Source organism: Loxodonta africana, chromosome 26, assembly GCF_030014295.1.
Source record: "Loxodonta africana isolate mLoxAfr1 chromosome 26, mLoxAfr1.hap2, whole genome shotgun sequence".
NCBI lineage: Eukaryota > Metazoa > Chordata > Mammalia > Proboscidea > Elephantidae > Loxodonta > Loxodonta africana.
In genome coordinates this window covers 17982163-18000547 of record NC_087367.1, presented here as the reverse complement: position 1 = coordinate 18000547, position 18385 = coordinate 17982163, and the positions used below count along the sequence as shown (strand labels likewise).

At 41.6% G+C, this 18385-nt stretch overlaps 2 protein-coding genes across 5 annotated transcripts in view; one reads left to right on the top strand and one right to left on the bottom strand.

Annotated features, from left to right (window-relative positions):
- PREPL (prolyl endopeptidase like) overlaps nucleotides 1-13917 on the bottom strand; it is a 38999-nt gene extending 25082 nt beyond the window's left edge. The window contains exons 1-2 of one of the 4 annotated variants that reach the window (XM_023555333.2): nucleotides 13391-13917; nucleotides 11490-12666 (exon numbers count right to left, since the gene is read on the bottom strand). In XM_023555333.2, the coding sequence (XP_023411101.1) occupies nucleotides 11490-11708 (219 nt within the window). In that variant the 5' untranslated portion in view covers nucleotides 11709-12666; nucleotides 13391-13917. The remainder of the gene's footprint in view (nucleotides 1-11489; nucleotides 12667-13390) is intronic. The other 3 variants (XM_010595904.3, XM_064277143.1, XM_010595905.3) reach the window with 3 other exon arrangements.
- Nucleotides 13514-18385, top strand: part of CAMKMT (calmodulin-lysine N-methyltransferase) — a 448575-nt gene continuing 443703 nt past the window's right edge. Inside the window, exon 1 of the mRNA XM_003416105.4 lies at nucleotides 13514-14144. Within this exon, the coding sequence (XP_003416153.1) occupies nucleotides 14007-14144 (138 nt within the window). The 5' untranslated portion in view covers nucleotides 13514-14006. The remainder of the gene's footprint in view (nucleotides 14145-18385) is intronic.

Genomic DNA, 18385 nt, shown 5'->3' with positions numbered 1-18385 from the left:
GGTGCCATTCCATTAATAAACGGCAAATTCCAAGTCTGGGTAGGGGGAGTACAAAGCAGGCTTGGGACAGCTTGTGCTGGAAGGCAAGGAAGTGCTCAAACATGAATGGAGATGTGTCAAAAAGACATTCGTCAGTTGGAAGGGGTTCCCACTGGCCACATTTGGGACAACTTGAGCATCAAAAACAATAATGACCATAACTGATTATAATACACTTTAAAAAAAATCCACAAGTAACCTGGTGGTTAAAGTGGTTGCCTGCTGACCAAAAGGTCAGCAGTTCGAAACTACCAGCAGCTCTGTGGGGAAAAGATGTGAGATTTACAGCCTTGGGAACCCCATGGGGTCACTATGACAGGTAAATGTCTCAACAGCAGTGGGTAATAACGATTAAAAAACAATCAAAAAAGCCAGAACCAGATAGAAATAAGAAGGACAAACAAAATAAGGAAAGAGAAAACTCTTCTTCGCAGAATAATACCAGCTAACAAATGTAGGAAGGATAATAGAATTAGAAAATCACTGTTTAGCAACTCCCAACGAAACAACTGATTTGGATAAAGATCACTGGTGGTTGCTAAACTCATTAGATGAAAGAATGTTGGGTAATACAACATTTGCACAGTGCCAAAACTCTACGGCTTACTAACTAACTGCAAAGAGAATAACGCCCCATTAACAACGGAGAGAGCTAGCAGTTATTACCTTGATCAAAATTATTTACTACCTGTAATCTTGCCCAAAGAAAATTTATTAACTGCGGTATAAAGAATAGTACAGCCCTGGTGGCAGAGTAGTTAAGGAGCTCAGCTGCTAATCAAAAGGTCGGCAGTTCAAATCCACCGCCCGCTCCTTGGAAACCCTAGGGGGCAGTTCTACTCTGTCCTACAGGGTTGCTGTGAGTGAGAATTAACTTGAAGGCAACTTTTTTTTTTTTTAATACAATACACAACACTTACAATAAACAATCTACAGATACATGTTATTAATGGAGAATCTGAAATTCATGTTGAGTAAAAAAGCAAGTTATACAATTATACATACTTTATATTATTTATAAAATCAACTTTATTATATAAAGTTTCAAAACATGCAAAAAAACACTACATATTATCTGTGGATACAAATACATGTACAATTTCTATAAAAACGTCCATAGAAAGGTAGGTTACGGATAATGATTACCACTGGGCAGGTAAAGCAAGGTGATCGGGTGGGGTGGAGTGGTACATAGGAGTTTTCAAATTTTTTTAGTTAAGAAAAAAGTCACGTTGAGTCGTGGGTACATGGGCATTTGTATTATGGTATTCTCCATGACTTTGTATATATTTGTAATAATTTATAATAAAAGGCATGAAAAAAGAAAGGCACTGAGAATCAGGTTACCTGGAGTCTAGTTCTGACTCCCCTAATTTTGTTAGGAAACCTTAGGCTCTGCGGCTTTGGTTTTCTTCATTTGTAAAAAAACAGATCACACACTTCCCAATTTCAAAACTTACTACAAAGCTACTTATTACCCGACAAGTAATCAAGATAGTGTGGTACTGGTATAAGGCTACAGATATATAGATAGATCAATGTAATAGAATTGAGAGTCCAGAAATAAACCTTCACATTTACAGTTAATTGGTTTTTGAGAATGGTGCCAAGACAATTCAATGGGGAAAAAATTGTCTTTTCAACAAACGGTGCTGCGAACAGTGGATATTCACATGTAAAGAACGAAGGTGGACCCCTACACCTCACACCATATGCAAAAATGAGCTCAAAATGGATCAGAGACCTAAATAAAATGGATCAGAGACCTAAATAAAGTGCTCAGACTGGATAATTTCTGGGATGTTTTCAGCAATAAAATTTACGGTTACACGGAAAGAATAAATTCACTCATTGAACCATCATCCCACAAACATCTATTGCTTATCTATGATGTGGCAGGTGCCAGGCTAGGTGCTGGGAAGACAAAGATGCACATTAGAGAATTCCTGTCTTTAAGAACTTCCCAGTCTAATATAGGTGATACAAAAAGTTTAAGATGATGTAATAAGTAATCTCATTTGGGTAGATAATAATGTTATGCCTTCATCTACTACTTCTAGGTAGACAAATCTTCTCAAATTCCAGACTCATATATAAAAACAAGTGCCCACTGGAATCTCACCCACAGTACGACAAACTGGAAATTGTCAAAAATGAAATGGAACACATAAACATCAACATCCTAGGCATTAGTGAGCTGAAATGGACTGGTATTGGCCATTTTGAATCGGACAATCATATAGTCTGCTATGCTGGGAATGACAACTCGAAGAGGAATGGTATTGCATTCATCATCAAAAAGAACGTTTTAAGATCTATCCTGAAGTACAACGCTGTCAATGATAGGATAATATCAATACGCCTACAAGGAAGACCAGTTAATACGACTATTATTCAAATTTACGCACCAACCACTAGGGCCAAAGATGAAGAAATAGATTTTTATCAGCTGCTGCAGTCTGAAATTGATCGAACATGCAATCAAGACGCATTAGTAATTACTGGTGATTGGAATGCGAAAGTTGGAAACAAAGAAGAAGGATCAGTAGTTGCAAAATATGGCCTTGGTGATAGAAACAACGCCGGAGATCGAATGATAGAATTTTGCAAGACCAATGACTTCCTCATTGCAAATACCTTCTTTCACCAACATAAACGGCGACTATACACATGGACTTTTTTTTTTTTTTTTTATACACATGTACCTTGCCAGATGGAACACACAGAAATCAAACTGACTACATCTGTGGAAAGAGACGATGGAAAAGCTCAATATCATCAGTCAGAACAAGGCCAGGGGCCAACTGTGGAACAGACCATCAATTGCTCATATGCAAGTTCAAGCAGAAACGGAAGAAAATCACAGCAAGTCCATGACAGCCAAAATATGACCTTGAGTATATCCCACCTGAATTTAGAGACCATCTGAAGAATAGATTTGACACATTGAACACCAGTGACCGAAGACCAGACGAGTTGTGGAATGACATCAAGGACATCACCCATGAAGAAAGCAAGAGGTCAATGAAAAGACAGGAAAGAAAGAAAAGACCAAGATGGATGTCAGAGGAGACTCTGAAACTTGCTCTTGAACGTCGAGCAGCTAAAGGAAAAGGAAGAATTGATGAAGTAAAAGAACTGAACAGAAGATTTCAAAGGGCCTCTCGAGAAGACAAAATAAAGTATTATAATGACACGTGCAAAGAGCTGGAGAAGGAAAACCAAAAGGGAAGAACATGCTCGGCGTTTCTCAAGCTGAAAGAACTGAAGAAAAAATTCAAGCCTCGAGTTGCAACAGTGAATGATTCCATGGGGAAAATATTAAATGATGCAGGAAGCATCAAAAGAAGATGAAAGATTGGTCGATATCCATTTCAAGAGGCAGCATATGATCAGGAACCAATGGTACCGAAGGAAGAAGTCCAAGGTGCTTTGAAGGCATTGGCGAAAAATAAGGCTCCAGGAATTGATGGAATATCAATTGAGATGTTTCAACAAACAGATGCAGCGCTGGAGGTGCTCACTCGTCTATGCCAAGAAATATGGAAGACAGCTTCCTGGCCAAGTGACTGGAAGAGATCCATATTTATGCCTATTCCCAAGAAAGGTGATCCAACCGAATGTGGAAATTATAGAACAATATCATTAATATCACATGCAAGCAAAATTCTGCTGAAGATCATTCAAAAATGGCTGCAGCCGTATATCGTCAGGGAACTGCCAGAAATTCAGGTCTGTTTCAGAAGAGGACATGGAACCAGAGGTATCATTGCTGATGTCAGATGGATCTGGCTGAAAGCAGAGAATATCAGAAGGATGTTTACCTGTGTTTTATTGATTACGCAAACGCATATGACTGTGTGGATCATAACAAACTATGGATAACACTGCAAAGAATGGGAATTCCAGAACACTTAATTGTGCTCATGAGGAGTCTTTACATAGAACAAGAGGCAGTTGTTCAGACAGAACAAGGGGATACTGATTGGTTTAAAGTCAGGCAAGGTGTGTGTCAGGGTTGTATTCTTTCACCATACCTATTTAATCTGCATGCTGAACAAATAATACGAGAAGCTGGACTATATGAAGAAGAACGGGGCATCAGAATTGGAGGAAGACTCATTAACAACCTGCGTTATGCAGATGACACAGCCTTGCTTGCTGAAGGTGAAGAGGACTTGAAGCACTTACTAATGAAGATCAAAGACCACAGACTTCAGTATGGATTACACCTCAACATAAAGAAAACAAAAATCCTCACAACTGGAGCAATGAGCAACATCATGATAAACAGAGAAGACTGAAGTTGTCAAGGATTTCATTTTATTTGAATCCACAATCAACAGCCATGGAAGCAGTAGTCAAGAAATCAAAAGACACATTGCATTGGGCAAATCTGCTACAAAGGACCTCTTCAAAGTGTTGAAGAGCAAAGATGTCACCCTGAAGACTAAGGTATGCCTGACCCAAGCCATGGTATTTTCAATCACATCATACGCATGTGAAAGCTGGACAATGAATAAGGAAGACCGAAGAAGAAATGATGCCTTTGAATTGTGGTGGTGGCGAAGAATATTGAATATACCATGGACTGCCAAAAGAACGAACAAATCTGTTTTAGAAGAAGTACAACCAGAATGTTCCTCAGAAGCAAAGGTGACGAGACTGTGTCTTACATACTTTGGACATGTTGTCAGGAAGGTTCAGTCCCTGGAGAAGGACAACATGCTTGGCAGAGTACAGGGTCAGCGGAAAAGTGGAAGACCCTCAACGAGGTGGACTGACACAGTGGCTGCAACAATGGGCTCAAGCATAACAACGATTGTAAGGATGGCTCAGGACCGAGCAGTGTTTCGTTCTGTTGTGCGCAAGGTCGCTACAGTCAGAACCAACTCGACAGCACCTAACAACAACAACATTGGAATCTCCACCTCAGCAGTGAGTTATACTTATTCCTTCTCCTTCCTCACCTTTAAAACCTGAGTAACAGTAAGGCCAGATGTGTGACTGTGAAATAACGATCTGAAACATAAAGATGATCTAGACCGTTTTGAAATCGTTCGATTTTGTAAAGTTAATATGCTGCCTATTCCAATGAGGGAGATACCACCCTACAATCATGCATAGTAAGATTTTACAGCAAAGTAGTAAGTAAATAAAGATTATAATAGTCTTTTATGTCAGGCTTTGCAAAAAATAAATTAATTTAAAAAACTTGTTTGTAAGAGCCTTTTAAATTTTTGAATTCAAATAGATAAGGGATTATGACCCTATACTCTCTTTCCTTTCATTAGGATGTCTTAAATGAAATGCATCTCCCTGTGATTACCAAATACAATTGGTTCTCTCTGAAGCCTTCTCTTAGATCTTCTACTTCTCTCCATTTCCACAGCTGTGACCTTGGTTCAGGCTCTCACCCTCACTCATCTGAGCTGTTGACAAGGCTTCCTATTTCCAAACTATTCCCTGCAATTCTGCCTGATTGATTTTCTAAAATAAAAACCTCATTACACCTACATTTTTCAATGTCTTTCCATTGCTTCTAGGATGCAGTTCAAAATTCTAGCAAGATTTACAAAGCTACTTAAACGTGATCTGGCCCCCGCTTACTTCTTTTATCTCATCTTAAACCATTCTGGCTACACTACCTGTAGTGATGCCCACTCTGGATTTTACCCTCTTATACACGCTGCTCCGTCTGCCCAGTACAACCTCAGCCATACCCTGAGCCAACTCTTTTTTGTCCAGCTTAACTCCGTCCTTTTGTATTTTTGGACTTAGGTTTAGAATTATATTGCAATCCGCAGAATGGCACTCAGTATAAAATACAAGGGCACTCATTCATTCACCAATATTTATTACCAAGTCATGGTCTGCCTCAAGCAGTGGAATGCAAAGGTGAACAAGACAGATACAGACTCTGCTCTTAGGGAGTCTGCATTTCAGTTGGGAAGACAAAGCAAAAAAAAAAAGGAAACTGAGAAATTACATAACTGTAGTAAAGCGGCAGAAAGGAAACAAGGGTAAGGTAATGAACAACAGAGTGAAGGCCAGCTACTTCGGTTGCCACGACCGGAAATGGGCCTTTCTCAGGGAATAACATTTAATCAAGACCTAAAATAGAAGGAGCTATACATAGCAGGAGGAGACCTGGTGGTACAATGGTTAAGCTTGGCAGCTAACCAAAAGTTTGGCAGTTCAAACCTACCTAAAGGCGTCATGGAAGAAAGACTGGGCAATCTGTCCTAGTAAAGATTACAGTCTAGAAAACCTTATGGGGCAGTTCTACTCTGTCACTTAGAGTCAGTGTGAATCAGAACTGACTCCATGGCACCTAAGAACAACACACAGTAGGGGTGAATAGTTAGGGAATTGCATGTAAAGGCACTGAGATGGATGGGAAAGAGCTGTGTTCCTGTGTCTGAGAGATGGCCATGTGGCTTGATCAAAGTGAATGGAAAACAAAATGGCAAGAAATGAGATGGGGCCTAGATCTTGCAGGGCTTTGGGGGACATGATTAAGAACCTGGATTGTATGTTATTGTAATAAGATTTGGAAGGGTTTTAGTGAGTGGTGCAATTTAATTTGTATTTTAAGATCACTCATCCTGTTACATGGAAAATGGGTTGGAGGGGAACAAGAGGGCAAGCAACAAGCCTGGTTGGGATGTTTTATCAGCAGTCCAGTCGGGCAATGACAGAACCCCAGACTAGAGTGATGACGGTGGAGATGGAGAAATGTGGACAGATTAAATACATATTCTGAAGGCTAGTGCACTGCTCCCCCAAGAGTATCATACAATCATCCATACCACCAGTGATACACATGCTTTGGGGTACCTAAGCATTTTATAGACAGAAGAGATCTAGTGCATCGAACCTGTCATTTACTGAATACTATCCTTTGGTTGAGACAAACTGATTAGAGTAAAATAATTAACAACAGCCTAGGTGGTATGGAGATACGGCAAAAATCACCAGTCTGGTTTAGGATATACTGTTAATGGACATGATGGCAGGGTAAAAGAAAAGGAAGAACAAAAAAAATGATTTCCAGTGTTCTGGCTTGAACAACTGAGTACACAGCAATGAGATCAGGAAGAGCTGAGCTGAGGCTAATTGTAGACAGTTTGTTTGAGAAGTCAGTGTAACGTCCAACTGGAGACTATCAAGTAGGCAGCAGAATACTAAATTTGTAGCTCAGAGGACAGTCCGGCCTGATGATACTAACTGGTAGCGTAACTGAAATCCACAGGAATGTATAAAATTACTCAGGGAGAAATGAAGGAGAGAAAAAGGGCCAGGACCAAGCCCTGAGAAACCCTAATATTTAGAGGTTATTTAGAAGGCTGGCAAAGGAGGCTGAAGAGGATCGGACTGGAAGACAGGAGGGAAACTAGGAAAATGTACAGTCGAGAAGCCAAAAGAAAGGTGTTTCAAAAAGGAAATGGTCAAGTGTGTCCAAACTGCCAAGAAGGCCCTAAGAGGAAGAAAAAGGAATGTCCACTGGGCTGAAACATGCTGTCTCTGGTGACAGTGACAGAGGTTTCAACAGAGGGTTAAAGAGTAAACGGAATGTGAAGAAATAACCACACAATGAAGAAGCTGTGCCTACTAAGCCGTCCCTTACTATGGTTACGTATACTTACACACACACACACACACACACACACGCACACACGCACACACACACAGAATTACTGTGAGCATAAATTTTTTTCTTTCCTTTTTGGCCTTCCCAAATTTTCCTTTTTTCTTTTTCTTGTTCTTTCCTGACAAAGCTTTGAACCTGTTAGTAACAACCAGTGAGTCTTACTAACCGCTGATCTAGGGGTGCCCGTGAGGGGTGTCTGCCAGCCTGTTAGTCTTAACCAGTGACTCTTACTAACCGCTGATCTAGGGCTGCCCGTGAGGGGTGTCCGCCAGCCTGTTAGTCTTAACCAGTGACTCTTACTAACCGCTGATCTAGGAGTGCCCGTGAGGGGTGTCTGCCAGCCTGTTAGTCTTAACCAGTGACTCTTACTAACCGCTGACTTAGGAGTGCCCGTGAGGGGTGTCTGCCAGCCTGTTAGTCTTAACCAGTGACTCTTACTAACCGCTGACTTAGGAGTGCCCGTGAGGGGTGTCTGCCAGCCTGTTAGTCTTAACCAGCGACTCTTACTAACCGCTGATTTAGGAGTGCCCGTGAGGGGTATCTGCCAGCCTGTTAGTCTTAACTAGTGACTCTTACTAACCGCTGATCTAGGAGTGCCCTTGAGGGGTATCTGCCAGCCTGTTAGTCTTAACCAGTGACTCTTACTAACCGCTGACTTAGGAGTGCCCATGAGGGGTATCTGCCAGTCTGTTAGTCTTAACCAGTGACTCTTACTAACCGCTGACTTAGGAGTGCCTGTGAGGGGATATCTGCCAATCTGTTAGTCTCAACCAGTGACTCTGACTAACCGTTGATCTAGGAGTGCCCGTGAGGGGTGTCTGCCAGCCTGTTAGTCTTAACCAGTGACTCTTACTAACCACTGATTTAGAAGTGCCCGTGAGGGGTGTCTGCCAGCCTGTTAGTCTTAACCAGTGACTCTTACTAACCGCTGATTTAGGAGTGCCCGTGAGGGGTGTCTGCCAGCCTGTTAGTCTTAACCAGTGACTCTTACTAACCGCTGATTTAGGAGTGCCCATGAGGGGTGTCTGCCAGCCTGTTAGTCTTAACCAGTGACTCTTACTAACCGCTGATTTAGGAGTGCCCGTGAGGGGTGTCTGCCAGCCTGTTAGTCTTAACCAGTGACTCTTACTAACCGCTGACTTAGGAGTGCCCGTGAGGGGATATCTGCCAATCTGTTAGTCTCAACCAGTGACTCTTACTAACCGCTGATTTAGGAGTGCCCGTGAGGGGTGTCTGCCAGCCTGTTAGTCTTAACCAGTGACTCTTACTAACCGCTGACTTAGGAGTGCCCGTGAGGGGTGTCTGCCAGCCTGTTAGTCTTAACTAGTGACTCTTACTAACCGCTGATCTAAGAGTGCCCATGAGGGGTGTCTGCCAGCCTGTCTGTCTTAGGAACTACTTCAAGAACTGCTAATCTGCATTGCAAAAACAGGCGACTGACACATGTTTAATCTCTTAACTTTTTCTATTTCTTAGGTTTTTTTGTATCTTGTTCAAACTATTACCGTCAGTTTAGGAAAGGTTTTGTAGGCAGAGGAGAACAGGATAATGTGAAAGATCACCACATGTCCTAATAAAGAAATGTGTTATCTGGCTCGATGCTAGTGTCTGAGTATCACTAGGTGGCTTGTGACTGTAATGTAGTAAGTTCACCTTGCCATCTGGCTCGTGTATAATGGAAAGCTAAGGTGGACTTGTCAGTAAGAACTTCAGAACAGAATGACTTCAGCTCGGTTAAGGTCAGCAACACTTGATCACCAAGTATCTCCAGTTCCTGAATGCAGGTCTGCCATCAGGGGCAGGCTGGGAACGTCAGAGTCACCTGGGGACCCATAAAGACTCTGACCTGGCAGAACTGGTGTGGGATCCAGGAATCGGCATTTTTAAAAAGCTCCTTATTTTTTCAGTCAAGAACATTAGGGTTCTAATTAGCTCATGGGCACACTAGTCAGAGCTAGATCTCTTGCCTGCCAACATATCTACAGCATACACTGCCTTCTCTTGTTCTTAGGTTAACTTGTATAAATATGTTTTACTCTAAGTATAAAAAAGAACCCAGTGGCGTCGAGTCGATAAGTATATACGTTTTAATTTGCCTAAAGGCACTAATTACTTTTTCTAGTTCATTGTACTGTAAGAGCAGACAAAGGTGGGACTCAGTGGATGTTTTCAGAAGGAAATGTGTACTCTTGTGTACAGGTCTCTTCACAGTTGCAGCAGTATCTTTATAAAGCTTCCCCACGTCCCAGTGATCGTAAAGGACAGAGACTACAGCTTTTAGGTCATCTCATTTCTCATAGAGGAAATGGGTGATATGTGACGTGTGAAAGCAAGACTACTTTATCAGGTAAATGAACTATTTTTCTTGGAGTCACCAAGTCAGGTTAAAGTTCCTAAGTGGTGGGAATCCATGAAAGAGAACTGAAACGTTGCTTCAGGGGCAAATGGAGGAAAAAATAATAGTCAATCTCCTGTTTAGGATATGAGCTATTCTCACAGCTGTCACTCCAATGATAATTCCTCCCTGCTATTTATAAACTAGGACTTAGGATAAAAGCACAAGGTACAAGATAAAACAAACCTGAGTTCTAATGTGTAGTTCACTGGGTAAAATTAAAAATTTTACGTGTTAAAGTAGGATTAGGCTGCAGAAATAAAAAAGGTAAAAACGAAATAAAAGGAAGGCATAAGGAAATTTTAAGTGGGTAAAGCAGGAATCAAAGCACCAAACTAAACCATGACACTAAAAACAGGAAAATGATTTCAAAGACTAAAATATAAAGGCGTAGGGACTAAAAGAGATCAAAAGCAAAAAAAAAAAAGAAAAACACACATACACACACAAAAATCCCCACAACAAACAAGTATAAGCTAAGAGATGAATAAAGATGAAATAAAAATGGGAAAAACTGAGTAAAATAAGATTTTAAAAAGAGGCAGCCAAACAGGCTTCAAAAACCACTACCAAAAAAGGATGCAACAAAACAATTAAAACCAGAAATTAAAATATCAAAATTAAAAAAAAAAATGCTAAAACAGTGTAAAAATATCACCCTCCAATATAACTGGAGAAACCTAAGGAATGTAACAAGTAAAACATAGGGGAGGCATGTCAAAGAGGCAGCAGGGTAAGTAGATGGCTTAATCTCAAGTAAGTAGGATGGCCACATAACTGATCACCCTGCCCAAGACCTTTCTGAGAGGAAAGGGGGCACTATTAATAATTACACAGGGACAACAGGTGTAGACTGGGACTGCCCCAAGCAAACTGGAATGTGCGGTCACTCTACATATAAAGGCAATCAACTCCTCAAGGTTGAGGCCAAGGTCACGCCCACAGCTTAGGGCCTGGTAGAAGTACTACGGTCTGAGACTATCTTCCTGAAGGACTCAAGCGATCAAAAATGCACACCTTTTTTATTTTTAACAGCAAAATAACATACATGACCTTTACTGAAGTTTACTAATTTGGGATTCATAAAACTATTAGCATATTAGATTTTATTAAGAGCAATAATATGGTATTGTAGGAAATTTAGAAAGCTGAATTAAGCTTTGAAATGTACTGGCAGGCACACTAAGGCAAATCATTGTTTATAAATCTACATTTTTATATATTACATTAGAGCTGTGTGTGTATTACACTTACTTGACTACAGAATACTGAGTCTGAATGTTTCAAAAATCAAATAAGAATTACTGAGAAAACGAGTAACCTTGATGTGCCATCCCTCCTTAAGTTTTTAACTAAATCATCTTAATGACCTAAAAAGAGGTTAAGTTAAACAGTCCATACCTTAGAGGAGAAGCTCCGACTTGGGACGTGTCTTGCTAACTCTGTTATCTTGTTTTTATTCTGCAGACACTTGGTTACGTGACAGTTTCTCAATCTTATTCTACCATAACAATGATCAGCGAAGTGACAGTGATTCAAACGCTGTCTCTCCAAGCATTTCCCAAGGTGAGGAATACTATACTTCAGAGCCTGGAGAAATAATCGGGTCTTCTGCTGCATGATAGCAAAGTCCCTGGTTTATGCTCCCTTTGGGGCCGTCAGCACATGAACGATTTCATAGGTTTCGAATACACACAGTAGTGGGTTCTCAGAGCATCTAAGATTGCCAGTTCTTATCCCTCCCTTTCAGGGCCATGCACCCCTTAGGTTACGAATTACTGCAGACAGCTGATAATTTAGGTTAAATAAACCTGAAAATGTGTACAAGTTAAAGTTTCATTCAAATCACACTCTCAGCCGATGTGACTTAAAAGTCTCATTTGTAAAATCAATCCTATCAGGCTCAAGCTATGCAGCACTGATTCTGGTACACAAAGGGCCAAACTAAAACAGAAAACAAAAAACAAAATGAAAATCTGCAAATAAGTACATAGACTTAATGGGGCATCTGAGGAACTCTGAGGGCTTTAAATGGCTTTGATCTTACATAATTCTGAGCATGACTTTGGTTATGTGTGTGGAGAGGATGAACTTAAAAAAGCCTAACTGCTTAATAAGGCTGGGGAGGAGGAAGGGGATGGCTAATATTTGTTGGGAGTTTGCTATGTGCCAGGTGCTTTTATTTAATTTAAACTTCATAAGGACTTGATAAAGTAGCTATTACTATGCTCATTTTTACAAGTGAGGAAACTGTAGCTCTGGCTGCTTGAAGCAACTGCTCCAGGTCACTTTTTAAAGACAGTAAGGACTATAGCAAAAAGTCCAATCTGGTTTGTTTCCAAATCTTAGATATAACAGACTATTAGACTGTAATATTAAAAATGTATGTGGCTCTTTAATTAAAAAAAAAAGGGGGGGGAGCATTTCAGGATGCACAGATAAAACGTGAGACCGTCTCAGGTTTCTGCTGGGCAGCTGGTTCTTATCAACCCTGATAGCTAGTAAGTAAGCCTCAGTTCAGGTCTTGGTTCTTGCAGTTACTACCTGTCCCTGGGCCTCAGTTTCTTCATCTGCAAAACTGAAAATAATAGCACCATTTACCTTATGAGATTGTTGCTGTAAGAATAAAATGTAACAAATTAGGTTAAGCCTTTAACACAGTGCCCGGCATGTAGCAACCATTCAATAAATGGTGGCTACTATTTCTTTTTCTTTTTTTTTACTATTTCTGGGCACGTTACGCGCTGCTGCATGTCATCATGAGAGTCTTCCATAAAATGCCCCTCGGTATCAAAGAATACTGCGTCAGGCTTACAAGCGACCTCATCCGCTACGACGCCCCCCTCCTCCCCTTTATCTCCTATGTCGCAGCAAAGTCATGGACAGGTAGGGATGAGAAAGCAGCAGTCGAGATTAACCAAAAAAAAAAAAAGGCTCCGAATAACAGGGGCCTGCAAGCCTCTACATCACCATTACCTATCCCCGCAGCTCAGTCCCTTCATCTTCTATTCGCAGGAAGAAGACTGTAAGCAAAGCTAGGGATGGGGTGGAGTGGGTAAATGGGTTTCCAGGAGAATCTTTTTATTTTCCCTGTGAAACGATCTGAGTGCGAGAGGCAGTGGTACCAAGTACCACGCAATGAAGGGACAAAAAATAATAATAATAATAATAATAATAATAATAATAAATAGTGCTATGAGACCAAAAAACGAAGACCAAGGGACTGAAGGTGGCTGGGTGGCAGTAGGAAACCGAGAATGAAGAGACTCCCCCCCCCCACCCCAGCACCAACCCATACGTACGCAAATTGAAAGAGAAGTCCGGCTCTGGACACAGAAACAAGAGGAGGCAGGCCGGAGAACCCCAGCTTCTAGAAAGGAGCGCAAGCGACACCTCAGCCCCGTCCAGAAGGAGTCTGCGTCTGCAGCTCGCAAGACTGCAACCTACTCAGAGCCGCCCAGAGCTGGTTTGCAGCACGCCGTTCTACGTAACCCCACTCTAGCACGAGTGTTAAGCATTTTTCGCCATCTTTATTGTGGTCAAGAAAGGGTCTTTCTCCTCCTAGCGTCTATAACCATCAAAGAATGAACCGTTTGGTCCCTTTATAGTTTTCGGAGTTAAAGGTGAGACGAGAACAAAAAGAGGCAGCGTCGCACCAGCTCTGTTACAGCCCCTTCACCCTCCTCTCTGCCCTTACTCAAAATGGCCGCCAGAAAAATGCTGCAATGATGCGATCAGCGCGGTCCTGGTTGCCAAGGAGACGAGAATACCGGAAATGCGGAATTCGGGGAGGGCCAGCTAGCTGAGGCAGTGGGAGGGAGGCTGGGAACCACAGGTCCTGAAAGGGAAGAAGTGGGCAGGTCCTGGCAGGGGAGACCTGTGGCGGCGGCAGCTCCGGTTACTGGCTGCTTCAGCGGGATGGAGCCGCAATTCGCGGACGTCGGGGTGGGCGAAGCTGAGCAAGTTGCAGGCGGGGGCCCGGCAAGCGGCAGTGCCGCTCGGGGGTCCGCAGTTTCGGCGACCTTGGCAGCCTCCCGCTGGAAGCTCCTTCGACAGGTAAGGGAGGACACGCTCACCTTACCTTTGCTTCTGGCCGGGGCTCTTTACCTTCAGCATCTTCGGGAGTTTCCTCAGTTTTGCCTGGAGCCACCTAAGAAGCACCCCCTTGCTTCACCTAAGCGTCCGTTTCCTTTCCCCGTTTCTTTTCTTTTCTTTTTTAATCCTTATAAGGATAAACCAACTAAAAGGGAAGGATCAGGTGGGGCTGAGGGCAGCCATGGCTGAGTTCCTGGGAAAGTCAGATCGAAGTAGAAGATCCCTTTCTAGGTATTTGTCATCTGGGGGACTTTTCCCATTGCTTGTCAGTCTGATTGGTGGGACCACAGCTCCCCACCCTATACTGTCCTTCTTTCCTGCTTCTGTTTTGCTGCCTGCCTTAAGTTTCTTCTTGCCTCCTAACTCCCAATCCCATTCTACTTACCGACTCCAAGTCTGCACCCTCTGGCCCTAAGGCTGTTGAATACCCACGTGTTTGGATCTGTGACGCTGCCGGGCCGCCTCGGATTCTTTGTACAACGAAGCATGACCCCAGTAGGAAAACCTGCCTCTGTGAAAGTTAAATGTTTAGCTTGTAGTTTGAAGTGATCAGAGAGATTTTTGGTACCTTACCTAGGTGGACTAGTCAGTGTGTGGGATTGTTAGTTTTTTGAATGATGGTATTATCCGGTACTGCTACAGAGTTGGTGCTGTTGTTGATAGCCTCACTCGTGTGCGTGTTTTACTGAATTCTGATTTGTGATCGCTGACTCGATCACCTGATGGATCCCTGCTTGAAGTGAAGTCTGTTTATTGTTTTTACACATCAGTGTCACGCCTTTGCCCTAGGCTGCCGGCTGACAACTTACTTAAGGGGGCATTTTCTGTTTCTGACTATTACGTTTGGAGAGGAGTTTCCCAGCTATTGTCACAATAGTTGAGGTTGTACTGTTTGTATTTGGGGAGTTAACTTTGCAGTTGTCCTAAGTCAGCTTTTCGTACAGTGGCCTTCTAGTGCTGTCATGATATAACTCATCAAAGTTAAGTAAGATTTCTTCGCTGATGTATTGACAGTCTTTTCAGGGCATTAATGATCTGGTTTTGCTATTGTTACAATTAGTATTATAGTGTAATCAAATGCATATTTTTATAGGTCACTATCACAGTAATTTTTTTTTATCACAGGGACTGTCTAGTGAAGTAAACAGATCAGTTAAAGTTCAATTATCAAAGTAGTAAATTAGGGCCTTAGATTAATCAAATCGTATTGAACAGTATCTATTGGGATACACACTACCCTTTTCTGCTGTTCTGTGACATAACTTCACACATAGCTGTGACATTCTTAGTACAGTAATAACTCTAGCTGGCCAGCACTTTTGTTCATTCTGAATCTCCGTCTAAATCAGAACAGGGACAAGTGTCAGCTCTGGCTGCTGTTTGAACTTTGTACAGTTTTTGACATTCTAATGCTTTGGGACACAAGTGCCCTCTGCTTAGTCGTCTTCTTCTTTTTTATAATTTATTTTATTTTGTTTTTGCCGTTAAGAATATATGTAGGAGAACATGCACCAATTCCACAATTTCTACACGTATAACTCAGTGACGTTCTTCACGTTATGTAACTATTGTCACCCTCCTTTTCTGAATTGTTCCTCCCCTGTTAACATCAACTCACTGCCTCTCAGCTTGCTGTCTAGTCTTTTGAGCTGCTGTTGGCAATTTGATCCCATAGAACCAAAACCAAACCTGTTGCCGTCGAGTCAATTCTGTCTCATAGTGACCTTATGGGACAGAGTTTAACTGCCCCATAGGGCTCCAAGGAGCAGCTGGTGAATTTGAACTGCAGACTTTTTGTTAGCAGCACCAGGGTTCCTGTTTTCAATTTGATCCCATATAGATGGTTCTTAAAAGAGCACACTGCTCAGGCAGACATTCTTTACTAGTTATCTGCTTAGTCTTCTTACCTTCTTCTGTAGTTGGTGAACAACTGCCCATTCTTCAGACCTCTATTTCAGTCTTCTTTTATGTGATGTCTCCCCTAACTTCTCTGGGCTGAGGTAGACCCTCAGCTCACTCTACCAGTGAACGCTTTATCATACTGATTCATGATCATTTGATCAGAGTCTCTCTTTCTCACTAGGATGGGAGTTCTTCCTAGAAAAAGATCATGTTTTATCAATCGGTAGCCTTTACACTTAGCCCAGGGCCTTCCTGGCAGTTGACTGACATAAGCTGTGATTAGCTAATGGCTCTATGCTGCAGGTTTGGTCAGTTCTGCTGTAAATGTCTCACATCATCCTTGGACCAGTTGGCTGACGTGTTCTCATGGTGGTGGCAGAGGTGCAAGACAGCAAGCGAAACCAGAGACACATTTTAAGCCTCTGCTTGCAGTGTGTCTGCTAACATCCTATTGGCCAGTGTAAGACACTCGATCAAGTCCAAAGTCAAAGAGTAGTAAAGTATACTCTCCTTGGAGGTAGAAAGAGATTATTATTTATAATAATCTAATATACCATGCATGTTAAACATTTGCAGGCTCTCAGTAAACGCATCCAGAATTGGAAAAATTTGAGGAATCTAAGGAGTCCTAGAAAAAAATGATGCTGTCTTTTGAGGGCTGTCGTTCAAGCCAGCTGCTTCTCTCTGCTTGTTTTCTCCCTCACAATTCTGTCTTTCCACTAGCCCGTAGGCTCTGATGCTATCTCATGGCTCTTCTCTTTATGTGAACTGTTCGATGTTTTCTACGTTTTGTAGTTCACATTTTTGAGAGAAAACCTGGTTGATCCAGCTCATCGTTTGGTACAAGGTCTTATGATAAGTTGCTGACTTTTAAGTCTAGTGCCCACTTTGATCAGATAAACTCTAGAGGGCTGTAGATCAATATCCGTAGAGGCTCTTAATGTCGCTCTGTTTTCCTCTTTGTTTGGGTCTCATTAGCTGAGCAAAGAAGGCCATTGGCAACTACAGGCTTTTATTATCCCCCCAGCTTGTGATCCAAAAGAAATGACTTTTCCCCCTCAAGGTCCAAATTATTTCCTCCAAGGGACTCTGATAGACCAAGCTTGGACCAACTGCTGCGTCCAGGAGGATGAGGTATTTTGGCTCACCTGGGTCGTTAGCCCACCCTGTGGCATGGGAGGTAACCATCCCAGCAAAGTCAGTGTATTAGGGGGAGGGGGAAGGTTCTTAAAAGGAAGGGATGTGTGGCAGATGAGAAAGTGGCAGATGCGTGTTACTCACTTGCACACACATTCACAAACACCACAGAATGAAAAATCTTGCCCAGAAGTCTGAATACTTGGCTGAGGAATGTGATTAAGGGAGTATTTCACAGTATATTTTAAATGCAGAGCAAGATGCTTTATGTTCGAGAATTCCAGAGCTTAAAGAGACAGCGTGATTTTTGGAGTAGAATTTAATAGACCTTGATTTTAGGCTTATGTCTGTCCTTAACTATTTGTATGACAGTGACCAACCTCTTTGGGCCTCAGTTGTCTCATTCGTAAATGAGGGAATGGGACTAAATTTCTTTATGACCTCTTCCAGCCATAATTATTTTAAGGTGAAATTATTTTCCAGGGCTAGAAATAACTTTATTTTCTATTTTCTAATCGTATTTTTTGTGTTTTCCTAACAAAGATCTTATACAGTTATTTTTAATATTTATAAGCAGATTGCCTAACTAGATAAATATGCAAAAAGTATATGCTAGTAAGATCATCGCAGCACTCTTTAGAGTATCAAAAACTAGAAGCAATCTAAAACACAGGATATAAACAGTATGGGTGTTGTTGTTGTAGTTACTGTGAGCCATTAAAATTTACTCATAGCTTTAAAAATTGATACTCGTAGCCGTTTGCCTATGTATGTATAGATGGGTGTTTAACAGTGTGTTCTCCCTGCCTGGTGGAATTTTGGGTGAGTTTTTGGCTCTCTTTTGTACTTAAAATTCTTTTACAGTGAACGTGATTATTTTCAAACCATTTTTTAACTATTCTAAAATGCACACTCTAACATTTTAAAACTGGGATATGTCATATGGCATGCTGTGGCCCATTGTCAGCCTATTCTATAAACCACCAGAGGGAAGAAAAACATGTTGCGTTTCATAGTCAATGGTGTCTTAGTACTTTAAGTGGGTAGATGTGTATGTAGCATACTTTGTTTTAGCTTTATTTATCCTTGACTTTGTTTTATATCCCTACCCTTGCTTTTCCTTTTTCTTTCTCATCACTTCTCATGAATATTGCCTCGTAGTA